We start from the raw sequence: 21,734 nt of genomic DNA, 5'->3' as shown, positions 1-21,734 counted from the left end.
GATGGGAGTGTACATTTGTGCCGTGCTTCTTTGCTTCCTTTCTTGTGTTGTATTTCTAATGAGGTAATACATGTGCGTGTACTTGGAGAGGGTGCTGGGCGTGTGAAAGGAGAGAATGTGTGTGCTGAGCTGGGTCTAAGATGGGAATCTGTCTGCCACTAGGTCTTTAAGAAGGACCTGGGCTAGGGGCGCAGTTGATAAGGCTGCTTGCTTAGAATGCCCATCCTAGGTGCATAGCATGTCCAAGACCTGGGGTTCATCCCCAGCACCCCATAAATGGAGTGTGGTGGTGCATGTTGCTTAAGGTCATCCCCAGCTGTACCAAGGTCAAGGCCAGTCTGGGCACATGGGACCCGACTTCAAAAAATTAATTAAAAATATTAATTTTTTAAAAGGCTAGGAGGTGGCACTCACCTTTAGTCCCAGCATGCAAAAGGCAGAGACAGGTGGATTTCTGTGAATTCCAAGCCAGCCCCGGGGCTACACATTGAGACTCTGTGTAAAAAAATAAGGAAGGAAGGGAGGGAGGGAGGGAGGGAGGGAGAGTTTTGTGTGTTTGCTGGGGAGAGTAGTGTGTGTCAGTGAGGTTACCCCTCTAAGCCTCTGACTTAGTTACCCACACAAAAACACAGGGCTGGCTGGTGAGATGGCTCAGTGACTAAGAGCACCGACTGCTCTTCCAAAGGTCCAGTTCAAATCCCAGCAACCACATGGTGGCTCTGAAGACACTCCAGTGTACTTACATATAATAAATAAATAAATCTAAAAAAAAACAAAACAAAAACAACAACACACACAGAAACCCATTTGGCAGACCCCAGCAGTGCTCAGGTGTCACGTGGACACTGTCATTCGTGAACCACGGCCTCTCATCAAGCCTGGCTGCGGTGGTCGGGACCCCTAGTCCTGTCCGTCAGGATCCCGCCAAGATCAAGAGCCCCCTAGACAAGCTGTCCCTCTAAACACCTCCACCGACCCTTTCTCCAGCCCTTTGCTCTGCTTCTCTGCTTTCAGGGTTCCAGCCCTCATCCCTCTCGTCTGCACCCCCCCCCCAGTGGCCTGACTGGTTCCTGACAAAACACCCTAAGAATGAGCTCACTGGGAGCCTGCCGCCCCCACACGCTCCGCCCCCTACACGCTCCGCCCCTCAGCCCGCAGAGGTGGCACCTCCGGTCCCAGGGCGCTTCGCAGGCTGGGAAGCTCTGTGCTGGGGTGTCTGGGGACCTGGGTGGGGGGGCTGGACCAGGTGAGCAGAGTGCAGCGGGGTGGAGGGGGCAATGGAAGCCGCTGTTGGTCCTCTTGGCTAACCACAGTTAAGAGCTGGCCCCAGGGTTTACAAAGGTAGAATGTTTCCCGATGAAGGCTGCCTGCGTGTGATGGAAAGGGATCGGGCAGAGAGCTTAGCCGAGACGGGCGGACAAGGGGGATGGCTGGAATGAGGAGAGGCTGAGTCTGTGTGGCCCCGATGGTGACTCCCTCGACCTCACTGCCCCCCAGGAGCAGCCATGTCTGTGCAGGTGGCAGCCCCTGGAAGCACAGGGCTGGGCCCAGAACGCCTGAACCCCGAGGAGCTGGTGCGGCAGACACGACAGGTTGTACAGGGACTGGAGGCCCTGCGGGCCGAGCACCACAGTCTGGCTGGGCACCTGGCGGAGGCCCTGGCTGGACCAGGCCCTGTGGCTGGTGTGGAGCTGCTGGAAGAGAAGCAACAGGTGGTGAGCCATTCGCTGGAGGCCATCGAGCTGGGGCTGGGTGAGGCCCAGGTATGTGGGGCTGCGGGGGCACTGAAGCCTGGGAGGGAGGAGGACCAGAGGTGATGGTGTGTGTGTGTGTCTGTGTGGGGGAGGGCGCAGGGTCAGGGGACCATAGCACAGGTAGATCTGAAGGAGCCAAGCCCCGAAAGAGGGACTGCATCCCCGAGAAGCGTTATGGATGAGAGATTTTGTGTGTGCCAGATGTGATTCTCCTGTAGAAGCAGGGCCTGGAAGGAGTTTGGGGTTTTCATTAGGAATGGGACGTCAGTGAGGGCCTGGGGTGTGGCTCAGTGGTAGGGCCCCTGTCTTAACAGCATCCCCTCACTGGGGGATTCTAGGCAGGGCCTCTACCACTGAGCCACGCCCCCAGCCCCTCACTGGGGGATTCTAGGCAGGGGCTCTACCACTGAGCCACGCCCCCAGCCCCTCACTGGGGGATTCTAGGCGGGGGCTCTACCACTGAGCCACACCCCCAGCCCCTCACTGGGGGATTCTAGGCAGGGGCTCTNCCACTGAGCCACGCCCCCAGCCCCTCACTGGGGGATTCTAGGCAGGGGCTCTGCCACTGAGTCACGCCCCCAGCCCCTCACTGGGGGGATTCTAGGCAGGGGCTCTACCACNGAGCCACACCCCCAACCCCTCCCTGGGGGATTCTAGGCAGGGGCTCTACCACCGAGCCACGCCCCCAACCCCTCCCTGGGGGATTCTAAAATCCAGATGGATTTTAGGCAGGTGCTGACCCTACATAGTTGGGATAGGAATTAACCCTATGCATAATTTAGGCGAAATCAGGGATTTCTGGGACTCTTAATTTTATCAGAGCCACGTAGTAGGGTGTGTTGAGAATTTGGGGGAACCTGTGTAGAATGGATATATGTGGCTTGATGTAAAACCTGGGCTGGGGTTGGGGCTGGGACTGGGATGAATCCACTCCTACTCAGGGTCCCAGTGCTTCGCAGGTGCTGCTGGCCCTGTCCGCACACGTGGGTGTGCTGGAGGCTGAGAAGCAGAGGCTACGGGCACAGGCACGGAGGCTAGCCCAAGAGAACACGTGGCTTCGAGAGGAGCTGGAAGAGACGCAGAGGCGACTGCGGGCCAGTGAGGAGGCTGTGGCCCAGCTGGAAGAGGAGAAGAGCCACCTCCAGTTCCTGGGGCAGCTGAGGCAGTATGACCCGCCCGAGGAGAGCCAGGTAGCAGGGGCAGGGTTAGGAGGGAATGCATAGTCCTCCACAGAACTCCCGTGTGCCCGCAGGTCCTTCTCAGTACTCACAACCCTTCAAGTACATATGGGGTCCCTAAATCCCCACACCTAAGTGAGCCCCTAAAGTACCTTGAATGCTCTTTAGAGCATTCTTCCCCCAGCCCACTGAAACCTCTAAGGCTCTTACCCCACACCTGTCAAACTCAGAGCTACTGTGCCTGAGGATGAAGGGCGCTGTGAGTTCTAGGCCAGCCTGGGCTACATAGTGAGAGTCTTCCCTCAGAAATAGACCAGTCCTGAAGCCAGGCATGCTAGCCTAGTCTACGTGGTGAGCCAGCCCTAAACAACAGAGAGCTACACAGGCAGGCCTGATGTAGCTTCAGGGCCTCGGCCTGACACTTGACTTTCTCGGAACTCCTTCCTGTTTTCCACAGAGGCCTGAGTCCCCCCCTCGCCGAGACAGCCTGGCATCTCTGTTCCCCAGTGAAGAGGAGGAAAAGAAAGGTGGGTGTGTGGGAGCCCTGGGCACGATATCAGAGGGGACTACAGGCTAAGCCTGGGGCCGGAACCTTTCCCTGAGAGACACTGAGGCCTCTGAGGAGGGGAAGAAGCAGGTGGCCCTGGTTAGTAGGGACATTGGAAGCTGGCACTTAACATGCCACCGGCTGGTTCGATTTCTAAAATTCCTGTGTCCTGTCAGCACATGGCCGTACTGTAAGAGGTGGCTGTTGCATCCAGGTTGAGGCCCACTGTGGGTGACACCACACCACTTTCCCCAGGTCCTCAGGCAGCAGGAGCAGCAGCTGCGCAGCAGGGTGGCTATGAGATCCCAGCTCGTCTGCGGACCCTGCACAACCTGGTGATCCAGTATGCTGGCCAGGGCCGCTATGAGGTGGCAGTTCCCCTATGTCGCCAGGCTCTGGAGGACCTGGAGCGGAGCTCTGGCCACTGCCACCCTGATGTGGCCACCATGCTCAACATCCTGGCACTTGTGTACAGGTGAGGGCGGCAGCTGATCGGGCCCGGGGTTCCACCTGGGATAGTGGGGCGGGGGCCCTGTGATCCCCTGACAAGGGAAATTGCCTGGGGTGGGGACAGAATGAGAGGGGGACAGAGACCTAGAGAGGCGGTGAGAACGAGTCTAGAGTTCGGGCACCAGAGAACGTGCTTGGCAGGGCTGGCAGTGCAAGGACCCCTAGGATGCCTGCTATGCCTGGCTCAGTCTGACCTGTGGCCCCATCTTAGCTCCGCCTTCCGTCCCGGCCCTGCAGGGACCAGAACAAGTACAAGGAAGCCACGGAGCTTCTTCACGACGCCCTGCAGATCCGGGAACAGACGCTGGGTCCTGAACACCCTGCAGTGAGCAGTAGTTCAGGGAGGGAGGGGAGATGGGCTGGGGAGGGTGGGCTGCAGGGCCCTCCTCCTCCTCCACCGCCAACTGTCTTCCTGCAGGTGGCTGCCACCCTCAACAACCTGGCTGTCCTCTATGGAAAACGTGGGCGTTACCGGGAGGCAGAGCCCCTCTGCCAGCGTGCTCTGGAGATCCGTGAGAAGGTGCTATGCCCGGCCCCTTTCCCCATCACTGGTACCTCAAGCCACCTGGTCACCTTATTTGAGCCTGGAGCACCCAACCTTGTGGCCTTGATGAACTTAGAGTCCAATCCTGCTTTCATCTCCTGAACCCTTACACATCTTAGGTGACTGGCTGGACTCAGTACCCCGTGACCTGACCTCACTAATTCCTACACCCCATTAACTTCCACTTTGTTCCTATCTTCCCAGCCTGGGACCCTAGAATGACAGTGACATCTCAGGGGCCACCTTATGTGACAGATGGCTTGTGTGCACCCTAGGTCCTTGGTGCAGACCATCCTGATGTGGCCAAGCAGCTCAACAACCTGGCCCTATTGTGCCAAAACCAGGGCAAGTTTCAGGACGTGGAGCGGCACTATGCACGGGCCCTGAGCATCTACGAGGCCCTGGGGGGGCCACAGGACCCAAATGTGGCCAAGACCAAGAACAACCTGGTAAGGCATGCCAGGTCTGTCCTGTCCTGGGGATAGTGTAGAGGCGAGGGACTGGTGGCTCTTACAGCCCCTTCAGTACAAAAAGCCAGAAGCAAGCCCCAGTTCATAGAATCCTGTCAGACTGTATTGTGTCATGGTGGGTGACCCCGACCATTTCACCCACTGAGGTAGGAGACTGGCACAGAAATGCAGGACCCATGGCAGGCAGCCTGGTCTCTTGCGCGGGTGGCTCTGCGCTGCAGTAAGCTGAGGCAGGATGCTGGGGAAGGCGGGCTGGTCTGAGACGTTCCCAGGCCTAAACAAGATGTCCACGCCCTGCCCTCCCTCCCTCCCTCCCCGCAGGCCTCGGCCTACCTGAAACAGAACAAGTATCAGCAGGCAGAGGAGTTATACAAGGAGATCCTCAGCCAGGAGGCCCTGCCCGCCCCGCTTGGTGAGCCCACCCCTGCACCCCCCTCCTGCATAGTGGTGTCCCTCACACCCACCTCCATGTCCCTTCTGTCCCACAGGAGCCCCCCAGGGAGGCACAGCAGGCGATACACAGCAGCAGGTAAGCGGGCTCTGCCTCAGGTCCTTGTTGGGCCCGGTCTGGGTGGGCCCCCACCATGTCCCCACATGTCACTGTGCCCTCCTCAGGTCCTGCGCAGGAGCAGTTCCTTCTCTAAGCTCAGGGAGTCCATCCGGCGAGGAAGCGAGAAGCTGGTCTCCCGCCTCCGAGGGGAGGGCATGGCAGGGGCTGCCGGGTGAGTGCTGGGTGAGGTCAGCAGTCTGTCAAGAACCTTCCATGACATCAGTCTCGTGACACTGGTCAGAGCCAGGAACCTGCAGTCTAACCTGACTCACTCACTCCTGTCTTTTCGGGCTCCTCTTCAGGATGAAGAGAGCCATGTCACTCAATATGCTGAACGTGGATGGTCCCAGGGCTGCCCGGACACAGGTGAGGAGCCAGTGATGGAGTGGGGTGCTGCTGGCAAGCTCAGCAAGCCAGGAAAGGTGGGGCTTCCTCCTGGGGAAGGGGGGAGCTGGTGGGCAGGGCATGAAGCACCTCTGATGTCAACTGGAAAAGAACTCTAGCCACTCCTGTGCCTGTCCCCAGCTCTCAACCCGGCACCTGAGTGAGGCCCCTCGGACCCTGAGCGCCAGCACACAAGATCTGAGCCCGCGCTAAGTGGACTGGCTGCAGAGGCCACAGCTTCTCAGGGATCAGGAAGGGTGGGTGGTCACCCTGCACCCTGCCTGGGCAGCACTTGTAGATCGATCGGGACCCTGTGATCCTCCCTGCAATTAAAGGCTGTGCACCGATACTGGGTGTTCGCCGAGGGCCCTGGGACCTTCTAGCACCTCCCAGGAGCCACAGGCGTCACCCCACAGTCCCGGTGTTCAGAGCTGCTGCGCGATCTGCTCGATTCGCTGTAGTGTCTCCTCTGACTGCAGTTGCTCCAGGCTGAGCAGCGACAGGCCCAGCTGATCCTCCTGGAGGGACGGAGGTAAAGGGTAGAGTCAGTTCACACAGCCTGTGATCAGGGTGTGCAGTGGCTGGAGTGCACAGCCAGAATAGGAGAAGGGGACTGGCACTTGCTCCTGAATACAGAGAGGGAGAAGCCTTGCGGGGTCCAGGCTTACCCGGTGGAAGGGCTGCGCCATCTGCCGCAGGAAGTACTTGGCGACTTGTACACCCTCATCCACGGTCAGGTTGAGGTTGGAATCGGTCAGGTGCTCCTGGATCCAGCGAGGCAGCTTCCCACGCTTGTCCGCCCGAGCAAACCGCTGTGAGGAGGGAGGGAAGGACATTAGACCCTAGGTTGGAGCCCAGGCTGCCCACTACCCTGTACCCTGTGAGGACTGGGGTGCCCAACCGCCCCGAGCCCCCCACCTTGTCAGCAAAGACCATGAGTCCGTAGTCTGTCTTGCCCCTGATGGCACGGCCCACACACTGGGCCGCATGGCGCATAGCATCAAAGGTGAGGAAGTCATTCTCGCGGATCTGGAACTGGTCCCGCAGATACTCTAGCCGGGCCTGGGGGAGGAGGAGGCTGAGGTGGAGAGCCTTCCCTTCCCCCATACCCCACTGACAGCACTGTTTCTCCCACTCACCTTGAGAATTCGGCTCTGGGTGTAGACATAGGGAACTCCAAACATGATCACAGCCCGCCCGTAGTGGTGCACTGGGGACAGGAGAGCAGGGTTACAGTGTATGCTGGGCTGGCTGGGCTAAGGCATGTGCTTAGGTCACCCCAGGGCCTGGAAAGGGGACAGAGCCCATGTGCCCAGTAGTCCCCAAGGGAGCAGCAGTGGTAGGATGGGCAGGCCCCTGGGCTAAGAGCCAGGGCTACTCACCAAAGTCAATCCCTTCTGACACCTTGCCCCGAGCCACTGACAGCAGAATGGCCCCACGGCCATTCTCGCATGCCTGGGGAGGTGGAAGCCGTCACTCACTCATCAGCCCTCTCCCACTCACCCGTTGGCTGCTGCCATTTCTCTGCCTGTCCCAGGCACCCACCTCTTGGTACTTCTCCAGGGCCACACTGGTCTCAGCCCCGTCCTGGGTCTCGATGAAGAGCAGTTTGTTCCTCTGGATGTTCTCAAGGATACCCTGGGGGTGACAGGGAGGTCAGGGTTCAGGCCACACGAGTCGAGCACTGCCGTGGTCTCCCATGAAAATCCTTCTCTAGGCCCCTAGCTGTCCAACCTCACTGGCAGTCCAAAATGGGGAGCCAATCACCACCCACAGTGGGCACGGGGCCCCAGAATGGCAAGTGACTGGTGGAGGGTCTGACCATAACCACGGCAGACCAAGCAGGCTGTCCTCAGATCAAGTCTGTCACTGCAGTGGTGAGTGAGGGACACAGACAAAGTCAGACAGCCCACCAGGACAGACATGGGGTCCAGAGGCACCAGGCAGCGTTACCTGGGCAACCCAGTGAGCAAACTGTACCAAAGATGCTAAGTCTGGGAGTTTTACTTGGAAAAAATGAACTCTAACCTTATCTCACCGTGTCAAAATGAGTCCCCGTGGTGTCTCTACAGACAGACCCTGGCCTCAACAGTCAGGCAGATGTCTGCTTTTAGTACTAGAGATTGACTGTGATGATGGCCCGTGTGTTACGTGCTCACTCTACCACTCAACTGAACCTACAGCCCCTCACTGTGTGTCCAGACCAGGCGCCTGCCTGAGACACACCCACAGTGCATAGCGCCTGTTCAAACGCAGGCCTGAAAGCTGGGCTCAGCAGTCCCCATGCGGGACCAAAACCCTAAGGCCCCATCTAACCACACAGGCATGAGAGCTCCTGGAGCCAAAGTTCTGGTCCAGCCTAACTCTGCAGAACCTGCACACCCTAGCCCCGGCCTGCTTGCTGGGGACGTAGTCTGCAGTAACCCCAAGAGCAACACAGCACACAAACCCCAGAAGTGGGGTGGTCTGCTGTGGTGGGGACGGGTTAAGGGTGCTGTTAGCGCCACTGCCCTGCCCTGTGACACATGTCACCAGTAGAAAGAGGGAGTTGAAGCCATATAGGAAGAGCAGAGCTGAGGGTGTGGGCAGCAGTGCCAGGCGTACCTGCTCATACCAGGAGGCCACAGTGCTTTCCATGTACTGGTAGCTGGTAAAGAAGGCCACAATGCCATCAGGGACCACCGCGGACATCTCGAGCAGGAGGTTGCCATAGTTGCGGATCACAGCTAGGAAGAGTAGGTTAAAGATTGGATCCTCTCCTGGCTCCCATTGAGGCCACCTAACCATATTCCAAATGCATTCTCCCACGCGCATTAGAGGGCTGTCTCCCATTCCCTGAGGATATATAACTTGTGACAGCAAAAGAGACATATATAAGTGTTTCCTCCGTGTGACACTCAGGAGCCAGTGCCCAAAGTTTCAGGGGCCCGTGCTTAGGCTCAGTGGTGTTAGTGCAGACCTCCAAATGAAGAAACCTAAGGGGGGCTGGTGAGATGGCTCAGTGGGTAAGAGCACCCGACTGCTCTTCCGAAGGTCCGGAGTTCAAATCCCAGCAACCACATGGTGGCCCACAACCATCCGTAACAAGATCTGACTCCCTCTTCTGGAGTGTCTGAAGACAGCTACAGTGTACTTACATATAATAAATAAATAAGTCTTAAAAAAAAGAAAGAAACCTAAGGCACTGAGGATGGGAAGACCCCCTGTGCTAGCCATAGAGCTTGGGGTCTTGCTATGGCAGCAGGTCCTAGGCCACCCGACACCCACCCCAACCAAGCCTGCAGGTGACTCACCAATATCTTCTCTGGTCTCAAATTTGGAGCTGATCGCTACCTGGTCATTACCACGGCCGATGATCTGGAAGAATCAGGGTAAGGGCCGTAGGACCACACTGACTCCAAAACCCCCTTTCTTGAGATGACGTCCCATGTAGCCCAGGCTGGCCTTCAGACTAGGAGCCTTCCTGAGGCTCTCCATCCCCAAGCCCATGAGAAGGCTCATCTCCAGCCTCCTGAAGTTCTGTGCAGCCAAGGTGACCCTGGTTTTGCTGCCCCACCTCTGGAGTTGAGATCACAGGCCTGTGCCCAGTGCCCAGCATGCTAGGCAAGCGCTGGAGCAAACAAGGCCGAGTTCAGGTAAGCTTATGGAGACAACAGATTAGATGGCCCAAGCCTATGGCTGGCACTGCTTGGGCAAATGCCTGGAGCTCAACCATGAGCCACCTGCCCACAGTCACAGAGCAACAAGCCCCAGGGAATGGCCCTCTGTGCTTCTAAGCAGGACTCTATTCCAGCCTTGGGCAGTTCCAGACATAGGTCACCCACAGCACACATCCCATTAGCAACCCTCCCCAGTCCACCATGCCAGTGAGTGGTCAGAGAGACAGATCCAAAACCCCCACAGCTCTGAACCTAACTGTCTAGCCCCTGCTGCCAAGCCACTGCCCTCTACCAAGTTCATGCTCCATAAGCATGGGGTCTGGTTACAGCCCCCTCCCCTGTAAGGTTTAAGGGTTTCTCACTGTGTGCCAGGCAGCATCCCGGCCACCCTTGGCTGCTTGTGGCCCGTGGGTTGAGCATGCCTAGCTGCAGGGTTCTGAACTGCAAAGCCATGAGGCTGAGGGGACGGCTCTGCCCCAGGCTTCAGAGGGAGGCTCATTACTCAAGACACAGCTGGATGTCAAGTGACAAAGCCATCAACATGCCAGGCACCACCTGCCCAGGCCTGCGTCGCACCAGCGTACACTGCGTGCATGTGTCTATGTGCCATAGCCCGGTGAACCCACCAGACCTGAGCCTCAGCTGAGCAGCCGGCTGCCTTGGTCGAAGCCAGGAGGCAGGCGGGCCCCCCTGCCTCACCCACTCACCATTGGGCAAAGGCAGACTCGGGCCAGCGTCATGGTGAAGGTTGCCATTGTGACAGGGTGGAAGTCTAGGATCTTGGGGTAGATGTCCAGTGGGGACAGTGTCTGTAGCGGAGGAGACAGCAAGGGAGACATCAGCAGGATGGCTGGGGACCAGGACCCCGATGAAGGAACAGCAGAGTCCTCACCCCAGAAGTGATGATGACAGACTGGAAGCGTTCAAACACAGGCTTGATGGCCAAGGAGGCGTCCATACAGCTGCGGGACAACACAGGGGTCAACATGGGGCAGATGGCGGGGCCTGTCCCATCCACACAGGGTTGCATCTCACCTGAAGTGCAGAACAGGGTTGGCGATGGTGGGGGTCCTGTCGTCAAAGGGCTCAATGATAATGGTGAAGCCTGGTGGAGGAGGGAGGCCGGGGAGTCTCAGTGATCACTACCACACCTGACCTGCAGTGTCACCCCAGACACTCATCACCCAGGGACAGAACTGTGCCAGCCTGCCCATGTCTACAAACGCTCAGGTGCAGAAACTGAGCTGTGGCTTCATACATGGTCCTGAAGGTAGGCCAAGCCCTCCATTCCCCAGGCAGCTCTGTCCTCCAGCCTCTCACTCGTGCTCCCCACAGAGCAACCAGAGGCATGCCATGGAACCCCAAGTTTGCTAGTTTCCACACTCTTCCCATGACTCCAGAAGGGCACCACGCACTCTGCCGGGCCCCCTTGCCCCGAGCTGCTGTGCCAGCTTCCACCTGGCTGAGTCCCTGCCCCGGAGGCCAGTGCCATGGCTCCCTGCAGCACCGCTACACTTCCCAGGGTCACTTGGGACCATCTTTGCCCCTCGTTCTCCCCAGACTGGGCTCCTGGAAGGGGAGGGAGAGGCTGTTTCTGACAGTGCTGGGCCTGGCCCCATTCGCTGACTGAACAAATGAATACATTCATGGATTCTGTTTCACTTGGCAAAAAATGATCAGGTCTTACGTGTCCAGCCCTTGCCAAGGACATAGCAGGGACCAACACAGCCTCAGCCCCACCCACAAGGGCTCCCTTGTACTAGGGGAGACAGTTATCCATAGAGCAGTGATCCCAGGCCCAGCATAGGGTGGGCTGGGTGCCTTTCTGAGAGCTGAAGGACTCGGGCAGGTGATAGGAGGCGTAGATGAGGAGGCTTCGATCCACCGTGATGTGTTGTAGGTGGGGGGGAGGAAGAGACAAAGGCCAAAGGAAGGGGTGAGGTGAGGGCTGAACTGAAGGAAGCAGGCAGCTGCCAACAGCCTGCAGTGGGGCTGATGGGGGGCATCCTCCTTCTGAGGCCCAGGCCGGCCCACTGCAGAATGCCAGCTGACCTGGTTTCCTGGCTACGACAGTAATCCCCGGGGATAAGCTTGAAAACTCAGTGTAGAGCTGGTGGGGGTGGGGCAGCACACAACACGTGGACAGAGGAAACGTGACAGATGGACCCAAGTGACAGCCTCCAGAAGGTCCTGGGAGGCAGGCCTCTGTGCATCATCAGCCTGTACCCGTCTCCCTTGAGGGCTCATGCCCAGTGCCATGCTTCTCCACCCTGGCCTCGTCCTCCCACAGCTCTCCCAGCACACTCTCCTGTCCTCATGGTCTAGAGCTCCACATCTCCCTGCGACATGAACCTCCAAAGCAACAATCTCACCAAGTGCATCCCTTGCCCAGAACCTGCCATGGCTCCCTGGTGCGCTCAGTCATACACGAGAACTCCTCACCCGACTGATGGTGAGGTGACCCCTAGTGTCCTTCTGGTCAGTGCCACAGCACAGCCCACACTTGGTCCACTTGTGACCAGAGGAGCCTCTGAACAGGAGAATCTGACCGTGAGGCTCCTCACTCAGGCACTCTGTAGGGTCTTCCCCCTACTAATGCCCCACCCATGTGGCTGAGCCCCCAAGTCCTGCTGTCAGAGCCCCAGGAGAGAGGCGAGCTCACCCTTGGCGTAAGTGCTGACAAGAGTGGCGAAGTTAGCAAGGAGTGTGAGCGGGGAGAAGTCGGCCAGATCTGCAATCTCCAGGGTGTGCAGCAGGGAGCGCAGGCGTTCAGCACAGAACCTGGGAGGCAATGGAGTCAGGAGCGGGAAGCAGCAGCAGGCCCAACTCTCGCCATGCTTCCCTGGGCACCTGGGCATTGTGTGAAACTATCCCACACTGTACAAGACCTCCAGAGCTACCACTCCATGTTGGAGCTCAGCACATTCAGTCAGTGCACAGGCTCACCGCTCACATGCAATATCCTGTTAAGACTCACGGCCAGCAGTCACTCTGCTTCTGTCCAGCCAGTGTCACGCGCCCCACACTCAAGGAGGAATAGCCACACACTTCCTTAGACTCACAAAGGCTGTGTCACCTGCTCATCCCCCAACACAGGGACACGTGGCTGTGGCACTCACTGCCAACCACACAGTCCAATGGACTCCCTCCACATCCAGTTCTGACCTGCCCCATCCTTATCTATGGTCCAGACCCCTTTACCATCAGCAACAAGGCCTGGGCCGCACCTGAGGGGCTTGCGCTGGATGCACACCCGCTGGGCCAGGCCGCTCAGAAAGGCAGGTGGACTCTCCTGTACCACATGCTGCACGCGCAGCCGCCACTTGACATACTCCAGCAGCCGCCGCAGAAAGCCCAGGAAGTGCTCAGCTGTGCGGATGGAGCCTGGCACAGCCTCTGCAGGGAGAGAGACCAAGTCAGCTGGTACAGGGGTGGGGGGGGGGGGTGGGCAGAGGCTGGGTGGGGTGGGGGGGTGGGCAGAGGCTGGGTGGGGTGGGGGGTAGCTCACCCTGCAGCACCTCATCGGGCAGCACAGGGTTGGCCAGATGGGCATCTGTCTCCCGGGCCACACTGGCCTCCCGCAGGCCCTCCACCAGGCGCCGGTACTCATCCCGCAGCCGTTGCTCATCCGTCTCCTTGATCCTGATGGGGACACGGGACAGGGGCTGGAATGAGGCTGGTGTCCGGGGCACTGAGGCACACAGCAGTGGGAGCAGAGAGGCACCTGAGCACGGTCTTCTGCAGGGTGTCTAAGTTGCTCTGGCAACGGTCCAGAGTCCTGCGAGTGAGGTTGACACTCATGGAGTCAATGCAGACATTGTCTGAAGAAATAACAAAGGGACGAGAGCTCAGGCAGGCCTGGGGCAGGGGCAGGGGCAGAGGGCTGCCACTGCACACCCTGACACCCACCCTCCTCACCGATGTTGTGGGCTTCATCAAAGACCACAACAGCCTTGCGGGCCAGCTCTTTGGATACCAGGTCTGCAATCTTGGGGTCCAGGAGGTAGTGGTAGCTGTAAACCACCACGTTGGCATGCAGGATCTGGGAACACGAAGGGAAAGGTTGCCCTGGGCTCTGCTACCCCCTGCCATACCCGCTCTATCCCAGGTCCACAGAGGTGCCACAAAGACAGACACAACGATGGTGGAAAGACGGACAGGACTGTTAGCATTTTGTCTAAGCTCCACCCCAGTTACCCGGCAACAGCCAGGTGTGCCTGACTCACTATAAAAGGGGCTGCTTGACCCCTCCTCTTGCTCTCTTGCTTTGCTCTGCCTTCTTGGCCCTGCTCTATCCTCTCATCCCTTCCTCCCTCTCTCCACAAGCTCATGGGCAGCCCCTCCCCTCCCCTCCCTCCCTCCCTCCCCCCACACCTGGGGAAGGGACACCTCAGCAATGAGCCTGCAGAGGCACCCCTTTCCCCACACCTCCATAGAACATATCCCTCCCCCTTTTATCTTTTTATAAACACATCAAGGACCACCCAGGCAAGGCACAAAAAAAGCAGAGATAATAGGATGGAGACAGATGGGCCAACAGAAGGATGGGCATGGTGGCTCATGCCTATACCCTGATAGCTGAGAACCTGAGGCAGGGTTATTCCAAGTTTGAGGCCAGCCTGGGCTACAAATGAGATCCTGCCTCATAAGAAAACAGAACAACTCTTCACCGAGTATCGAGCCAGGAAGTAGGGGCACCAGGCCTGCCGCTTCCCTAGGGCCTCATAAGAAAACAGAACAACTCTTCACCGAGTATCGAGCCAGGAAGTAGGGGCACCAGGCCTGCCGCTTCCCTAGGGCCTTCAGGTCATCCAGGTTGTAGATGCCCGCAGGGAGTGGCACCTGGCGTCCATGGATGTCAAATTCCTGGGGCAAGGCCAGAGGGTGGCAGGGTCAGGGAGAGCAGCAGCTCTGGTGTGCCCCCAACCCTGCTCACCAGTTCCAGGTTCTTCCCTGTACCTCATAGAAGCGGCAGTGAGGCAGGCTGGCATCCTGCTGGTACTGTGCCCGCACATACGACGCTGTCAGGCTGTGACACTTCCCATCGACATCCTTCCCGAAGCGCAGTGGAGTCACCTGAGGGAGCGGGGTGTCAGGGGACAAGGAAAAACAGAGACGGAAGTAGTGTGTATCAGCTATTCCAACCTGGGTCTCCAAACTCAGACACCAGGAGTAGTGCATCAGCTGGGGTTGGGGCGGTGGAAACCTTCACCTGATTTGATATTTGGGTTTTTGTTCGTTCAGTTTTTGGTGTTTGAAGACAGGGTTTCTCAGTGTAATAGCCCCGGCTGTCCTGGACTCCATTTTATAGACCAGACTGGCCTTGAACTCACAGAGATCCACCTGCCTCTGCCTCCCGAGTGCTGGGTCTAAAGGCGTGCGCCACCATGCCCGGCTTGATTTGCTATTTGCTAAAAGAACTTCCTGCAGTGCTGTAAGTGTGGGGCATGGCTAAAATCATCCCATCAGAGAGGGGCGTGGCGGCAGGTGCCTATGATCCCAGTCACTTGGACAGCTGAAGCAGGAGGAATACAAACACATGTCAACCTGGGAACCTGGGCACCTACCAAGGCCCTATGTCACCACAAAATGTGGAAAGGAGCTGGGGGTGTATCTCAGCCATAGGGAGAGTGCCTGCAGCACACACGAGGCTGGTGGACAATCCGCATCACAGAAGAACAGCCACGCAGAGGGCTAGCCTTTCGGTTCAGTAAGTGTGGGTGTCAGCCGCCAAGCCTGACAACCTGGGACCCATACAGTGAAGAGAGACAGGTTCCCACATGCTGTCCTCTGACCGCCACACACACACATACACACAAACGAGGTTTTAAAAAACAAGTGCCTAAATTTCTCTCTAAACAAACAAAACCCCCAAACAGAAAACAATGATCCCATGAGTAGCTCTGCTCTGAAAGCCTCGGCTCGGCAGCGCTTTGGTCCCGGATGTGTGTGGGTTGTGGAATACCTGCATAAACATGACGGATACTGTCAGGCAGGACGTGAGGCTGCCATGAAATTATCTTATTTTGTCAGTCCTTTGAGTAAACTACCATTTAGATTTTGACCTGTCACAGAAGTCAAACGTGTCAGTCTGGGGTGCTGTGTGGCACGTAAGCAGTTTCTGATCCTGGCACAGGTGCCACAAAGGGTGAGCACTGATCTAACAACTGAACAGCAAACCCCACTCATGGTCACCTCATATGACCAAGGGTTTCCTCTGGGGCTTGCATCGAGTGGGATGAGAGCGAGGGCTCACCTCGGGATGAATGCACAGATTCTTTCTTGAGCTCAGAGCCAGTCCTAAGAATGGCAGCTTCTCGCCCTCCTGCTGCTCGTAGAAGCTGAGCAGCTTCCGAAGCTCTTCTATGACCTGCTCAGATGATGGGAGCATTAGGTGGGGACCACAGGACAAAGCACAAGTCCCTGCCCACCAGGCTACCAAGGGCAGAGGCTGGGGACCACCAAGGCCCAGGGGAGAGGGCAGAGCATGGATCCCGTCTGCACTGCCCACCTTCTCAATCTCTGGCACGGTCCGTGAGCAGTAGATCAGTTTGGTCACCTCCAGTGGATAAGCCTGTGGGTGACAGTGGCCTCAGTCCCATCCAGCACCCTCCAGCCCCACCTCCCAGCCCCCACTCCAGTCACTCAGGAGGCCACTCACCCGCTGATAGGCCACAATCAGGGCCAATAGGGACACTGTCTTCCCAGTACCCGAGGGCATCTCCAGGACTCCATGACCCTGAAAATTGGGCACAGAAGAAATAAGACACAGGCTCTCTGAACATCATTGACTCAAACTCTGAGGAATTCTCCCCGACATGCTGCCACCACCCGGGAACAGCAAGGCAACACACAGCAGTGGCACCATTGTCAAGGCCCCAGGACTGACAGTCTCCGCTCCTCCTTTTCTGATGGACTTTTAACTTTTAATTCTTTTTTTTTTTTAAAGATGTATTTATTTATTATATGTAAGTACACTGTAGCTATCTTCAGACACTCCAGGAGAGGGCATCAGATCTTGTTACGGATGGTTATGAGCCACCATGTGGTTGCTGGGATTTGAACTCCGAACCTTCGGAAGAACAGTCGGGTGCTCTTATCCACTGAGCCATCTCACCAGCCTTTAACTTTTAATTCTTAACCTTCACCCACCCACCCCAAAGGATCTTGCTATGTAGGCCTGGTTATCCTAGTAGTTACTATGACTCTCTGACTGGCTTCCAACTGCTGGCAATCCTGTTGCCTCTACTTTGAGTACTGGATTGCAGGCTGAACCCTGTTTCTCTGCCCCCCTTACTGCCACAGCAGTTTCCTGAGCAGCAGACAGTAGGAAACTTTACCTCTCTGGACCCCAGCATTCTTGCTTCTAAGTAGCTCCATAAGCCTTACTTGGAGCAAGGTTGTGAGGGCTAATACATTGGTGGGCCAGCAATATGGCTTAGGGGGTAAAGGTGCACGTGGCCAAGCCTGACAAGACATACGTGGAAGGAAAGAACCAACTCCTCTACCCTCTACATGCACATGGTAGCATGTATACACACATTCCAAATAAGTATGACAAAAAGGAAAAAATTTTTTAAAGTAAGTTTGTGTTCAGGGCTGTTGAAATAGTTCAGCACATAAAGGTGATTGCCACTAAGCCTAAAAGCCTGAGTTTGAGCCCTAGAACCCACATAAAAGTGTAAGAAATCTGGGTGGTGTTGGCCTATGGCTTTAATCACAGCACTCAGGAGGCAGAGGCAGGTGGATCTTCTGTGAGTTTGAGGCCTGCCTGGTCGATGAAGCAAGTTCCAGGTTTTTTTGAGACAGAAACCCTGTCTCAAAAAAACACAACGAGGGACTGGAGACATGGCTCAGCAGTTAAGAGCCCTGGCTGCTTGCTCTTCCAGAGGTCGAGTTCAAATCCCACCAACCACATGGTGGCTCACAACCATCTGTACAGCTACAGTGTACTCATATACATAAAACAAATCTACAAAAAAACAACAAAAAAAAAAAAACCCACGAACTAGAAGTGGAAAGAAAACCCCAACAAAGTTGTCCCCTGACCTCCACATACGGAACCCCTTCCCTCCACTACTGTCACTGCCAGGAATACCTCCAGAGTCTTCCTATACACAGCCCTGGCTAGCCTGGAACTCACTTACAGACGTAACCGTAATTACTGTCACAGGATGTGCCAGGATGGAACCCAGAGTTTCACCCATACCAACGGAGCGGCATTCCTCGCCTCGTTCTTTACAATGGTTGTTAGCACACGGTCTCGCGGTGTCGCCCCGGCTGGCCCAGGCGATGCTCCTGCCTGGGTCTTCCGGGTGCTGGGAGAGCAAGGCCCGGGCCCCGACCAGGACGTCAGCCTGCCGGGAGGCATCGGAGGACACCCACCTTGGCGTCCAGCGTGCGCTTGAGCTCCAGCATGTAGGAGAACTGCTCCGGGTAGATGTAGTCGTACGGGAAGTAGACCAGCAGCCCGTCCACGTTGAGCCTGGCGGCGGTGAGGCGTCGGTGCCCGGTGCGCTCGAGCGGACCCGGCCTCCGCGCCGCCCGCCCGCCCGCCCCCGTGGCGTCTCGCCGCCCCGGCCCCCGAAGCCACCCGGACCGGTCTCCGCAGCCTCTCCACGCCGCGCCCCGGCCCCGGCCCCGGCGACGCCCACCGGCCGCCCGCTCTTCCCGAGACCCCAGCTCACTTCATGGCGGCTGGCGGCGGCGTCCACACGCCCGCTCCTGAAGAGGCAGCGAGGGGGCGTGACCCGGAGGCCACACCTCCCTCGGGACGCCATGGGCGGAGTCCGCCCGCCACTCCGCCAATCGGAAGATTGGCGCGTGCGCGTGGCCGGGGAGAGGGCGGGCCTCGGAGAGAAGCGGTGCCCCGGAGGCGTCGCTGAGGATCGCCGAGGGCTTCGAAGCAGAACCCAAGAAAGAAGAGAGTCGAGAGGATCGATAGAGTTCTTTGCCGTTTGCGCCTCCAGGTTCTGTCCTGGTTGCCCAAGTCGTGAAAATAGTGTTTAGGAGAGAATGACGGAGGAATTGGAGGCCGTTCGGAGCCTTTAAGTTACAAAGGCATAATTGTACGACACAAGCACGATTTAGAAAATCGTTTCCAAAAAAGACAAGAAACCTAAACGAGCTCCTCCTATTTATTGAACCCTACTCTAGCCAGAATCTAGCGCGTGTTTTTTTGTTTGTTTTTCGTTTTGGGTTTTTGTTTGTTTGTTTGTTTTTCGAGACAGGGTTTCCCTGTGTAGCCCTGGCTGTCCTGGAACTCACTCTGTAGACCAGGCTGACCTCGAACTCAGAAATCCGCCTGCCTCAGCCTCCCGAGTGCTGGGATTAAAGGCGTGCGCCACCACGCCCGGCGTAGTACGTGTTTTTAAGCACTCATTAATATGGGTTGGAGAGATGGCTCTGCCGTTAAAGCATAGGTCACAAAAAACAAAAATTCATTAATTAAGGGTCTGGAGGGACCACTCAGTAGTTAAAAGCACTTGCTGATTTTGAAGAGGGGCAGGGTTCCCAGCCGCCCCACTCCCCACTCCCACCCCCCAAATCTGGCACCTTAGGATCACTTTTAGGGCAAGCTCCATGGAATCCAATACCTCTGGCCTGTGGAAGGAAGAGGAAACCTGCAGCATTCAGTTCAGTCCTTTCCTTCCACCATGTGTGGGAATTGAACTCAGGTCAAAAGGCCTGTAGCTCATGAGACATCTCATGGACAGTCGCACTATGTAACCCAAGCTGGTCCGGAGTGCTCACTCTATAGCCTGGGCTGGCCCCCAGCTTGTGGGCTAACACACCTAGACTCCTGAGGGCTGGACAATGCTGTTATTTCATATCTCCAGATCCTTGCTCAAATATCACCTTTTCCTCCTTCCTCCCTTCATTTCTTCCTCTCTTTTCTTTTTCTTTTTTTTTTTTTATTTTAAGATTTATTTATTCTATTTAAGTACACTGTAGCTGTTTTCAGACACACCAGAAGGGGACATCTGATCTCATTACTATGGTTGTAAACCACCATGTGGTTGCTGAGATTTGAACTCAGGACCTTCAGGAAGAGCAGTCTGTGCTCTTAACCGCTGAGCCATCTCTCCAGTCCCTTCCTTATTATTATTTTTTTTTGACAGTCTTTCTATTTAGTTCTGACACTGTCCTAGATCTCACACTATAAACAAGGTTGGCCTTGAATTTACAGAGACCTGCCTGCCTCTGTCTCCGAAGTGAGTGCTGAAATTAAAGGTGTGTACCACAATTTCTGGCTCTTTTCTTTCTTTCTTTCTTCTTTCTTCCTTTCTTTCCTTTTTAATTAATTATTTTATTTTTGATGTGTATGAGTGTTCTGTCCCATGCATGTATGTGCATCAAGTGTGTACCTGGTGCCCTCAGAGGTCAGAAGGCATCAGATCCCCTGATCCTGGAGCTATTGAAAGTTGTGAGCCACCATGCAGGTGCTGGAAATCAAACACAGATCCTTTGCAGGAGCAACAGTGCTCCTGGGCTGGAGAGATGGCTCAGTGGTTAAGAGCACTGGCTGCTTGCTATTCCAGAGGTCCTGTGTTCAAATCCCAGCAACCACATGGTGGCTCACAACCATCTGTAATGGGATCTGATGCCCTCTTCTGGGGTGTCTGAAGTCAGCTCTTAATCACAGAGCTGTCATTCCAACCCCATTTTCTTTCTTTTTTAAATTACCTTTTTGTTTGTTTGTTTTAATGTATTAGTTACATGGTTTTATTTATGTATTTGTTCCATACGCATTCGCTGTCCTTATCAGAGAACAACTTGCAGGAGTAGCTTCTTTCCTTCCATCGTTCCTTGGATCCTGAGGCTTGAACAAGGGTTGCAGGCTTGGCGAGGGTGTTTACCTGCTGAGCCATCTTGGCAGCTCTTGGATTTCATGTTACAAATGTCCTGCACTTTGTAGACCAGGCTGGCCTTGAAATCACAGAGATCTGCTTGCCTCTGCCTCCTGAGTGCTGGGATTAAAGGTGTGTACCACCACTGCTTGGCTAATTATACATACCTCTTGATTTCTAAACTTAACCTCAAGTTAGGATCCTGAAGATGGACTTGGGGGGGGGGGTGGAACCAGACCTTTTTATTTTTCTTTCTTAATTTCCCTTTTTTTTTTTTAAAAAAAAAAGATTTATTTATTTTATGTAAGTACACTGTAGCTGTCTTCAGACACTCCAGAAGAGGGCGTCAGATCTTGTTACGGATGGTTATGAGCCACCATGTGGTTGCTGGGATTTGAACTCTGGACCTTTGGAAGAACAGTCGGTGTTCTTACCCACTGAGCCATCTCACCAGCCCCTTAATTTCCCTTTTTAAAGAATTTTATTCACTGGTCCTTTTTTATTTGTACCACTTGCTAATGTCACATGATTAAGACAGCTTTCTGAGCTGGGTGTGGTGGCGCATGCCTTTAATCTCACCACTCAGGAGGCAGAGGCAGGCGAATCTCTGAGCTCAAGGCCAGCCTGGTCTACAGAGTGAGTTCCAGGACAGCCAGGGCTATACAGAGAAACCCTGTCTGGAAAAACCAAACCAAAAAAAAAAAAAAAAAGAAAGACAGCTTTCTTTGCTTTTTTGTTTTTTGTTTTTTGCTAATTTAACTAATTAATAATTAATAGTAGCTGAGCATGGTGGTACCTACTCATCACTTAAAGCTCCTACAGGGTCAGAGACACAGGATTACAGGTTTAAAGCTCACTTAATGAGCTGAAGAGATGGCTCAGATGTTAAGAGTACTGGTTGCTCTTCTAGAGGTCCTGAGTTCAAATCCAGCAACCACATGGTGGCTCACAACCATCTGTAATGGGATCCCATGCCCTAGTGTACACATATACATAAAATAAATAAATAAATCTTAAAAAAAAAAAAAAGCTCACCTAAACCAAACATAATATCCTGTTTCTAAATCAAAAATATTGGACATGGTGGTATTCATCTTCAGTGCCAGCACTTGTGAGGAAAAAGCAGGTTCCAGGCCAGGGTCTACATAACAAGATGCTGACTCAAAAAACCAGCAAGAAAATTAAAGCGCTGGACTCGTGTGTGAGACAAATCTATGAGAACTCTTCTGTCTGGGTTTGTGTCAAGTTGACAAAAGCTAACCAGCACGGACAGTATCCATGTTGTCTG

At 55.5% G+C, this 21,734-nt stretch overlaps 2 protein-coding genes across 2 annotated transcripts; one reads left to right on the top strand and one right to left on the bottom strand.

The window, feature by feature from the left end:
• Positions 1 to 1,505: 1,505 nt before the first annotated feature.
• On the top strand, positions 1,506 to 6,164 carry Klc3 (kinesin light chain 3). The gene is made up of 12 exons (XM_021218835.2): positions 1,506 to 1,763; positions 2,714 to 2,944; positions 3,390 to 3,459; positions 3,735 to 3,954; positions 4,227 to 4,314; positions 4,408 to 4,509; positions 4,809 to 4,982; positions 5,325 to 5,415; positions 5,492 to 5,532; positions 5,619 to 5,725; positions 5,856 to 5,919; positions 6,079 to 6,164. The coding sequence occupies exons 1-12, from the start codon at positions 1,506 to 1,508 to the stop codon at positions 6,148 to 6,150; spliced, it is 1,518 nt and encodes a 505-aa protein (XP_021074494.1). The 3' UTR covers positions 6,151 to 6,164.
• Ercc2 (ERCC excision repair 2, TFIIH core complex helicase subunit) lies at positions 5,091 to 18,290 on the bottom strand. The gene is made up of 23 exons (XM_021218832.1): positions 18,284 to 18,290; positions 17,982 to 18,081; positions 16,258 to 16,335; positions 16,108 to 16,170; positions 15,853 to 15,966; positions 14,556 to 14,672; positions 14,346 to 14,462; positions 13,515 to 13,638; positions 13,321 to 13,417; positions 13,105 to 13,238; positions 12,824 to 12,992; positions 12,259 to 12,377; positions 10,632 to 10,701; positions 10,489 to 10,558; positions 10,304 to 10,405; positions 9,231 to 9,294; positions 8,542 to 8,663; positions 7,483 to 7,575; positions 7,320 to 7,392; positions 7,077 to 7,147; positions 6,856 to 6,999; positions 6,606 to 6,749; positions 5,091 to 6,455 (listed from the first exon to the last, which is right to left on the bottom strand). Exons 1-23 carry the CDS (start codon positions 18,286 to 18,288, stop codon positions 6,363 to 6,365), a joined length of 2,283 nt encoding a protein of 760 aa, XP_021074491.1. The 5' UTR covers positions 18,289 to 18,290; the 3' UTR covers positions 5,091 to 6,362.
• Positions 18,291 to 21,734: the final 3,444 nt, after the last annotated feature.

Source organism: Mus pahari, chromosome 19 (assembly GCF_900095145.1).
Source record: "Mus pahari chromosome 19, PAHARI_EIJ_v1.1, whole genome shotgun sequence".
NCBI classification, from domain to species: Eukaryota; Metazoa; Chordata; class Mammalia; order Rodentia; family Muridae; genus Mus; species Mus pahari.
Note: the sequence above shows the minus strand (reverse complement) of the source record. Positions and strands in the feature narration are given on the sequence as shown.

Coding starts and splice junctions, on each gene's coding strand:
- Ercc2 (XM_021218832.1), bottom strand. Junction 15,967..16,107: donor CCGTGCCAGAGATTGAGAAG/GTGGGCAGTGCA, acceptor TCATCTGAGCAG/GTCATAGAAGAGCTTCGGAA. Junction 6,456..6,605: donor TGGCGCAGCCCTTCCACCGG/GTAAGCCTGGAC, acceptor CCGTCCCTCCAG/GAGGATCAGCTGGGCCTGTC.
- Klc3 (XM_021218835.2), top strand. CDS start 1,506: ATGTCTGTGCAGGTGGCAGCCCCTGGAAGCACAGGGCTGGGCCCAGAA. Junction 2,945..3,389: donor ACCCGCCCGAGGAGAGCCAG/GTAGCAGGGGCA, acceptor TGTTTTCCACAG/AGGCCTGAGTCCCCCCCTCG. Junction 4,315..4,407: donor TGGGTCCTGAACACCCTGCA/GTGAGCAGTAGT, acceptor GTCTTCCTGCAG/GTGGCTGCCACCCTCAACAA.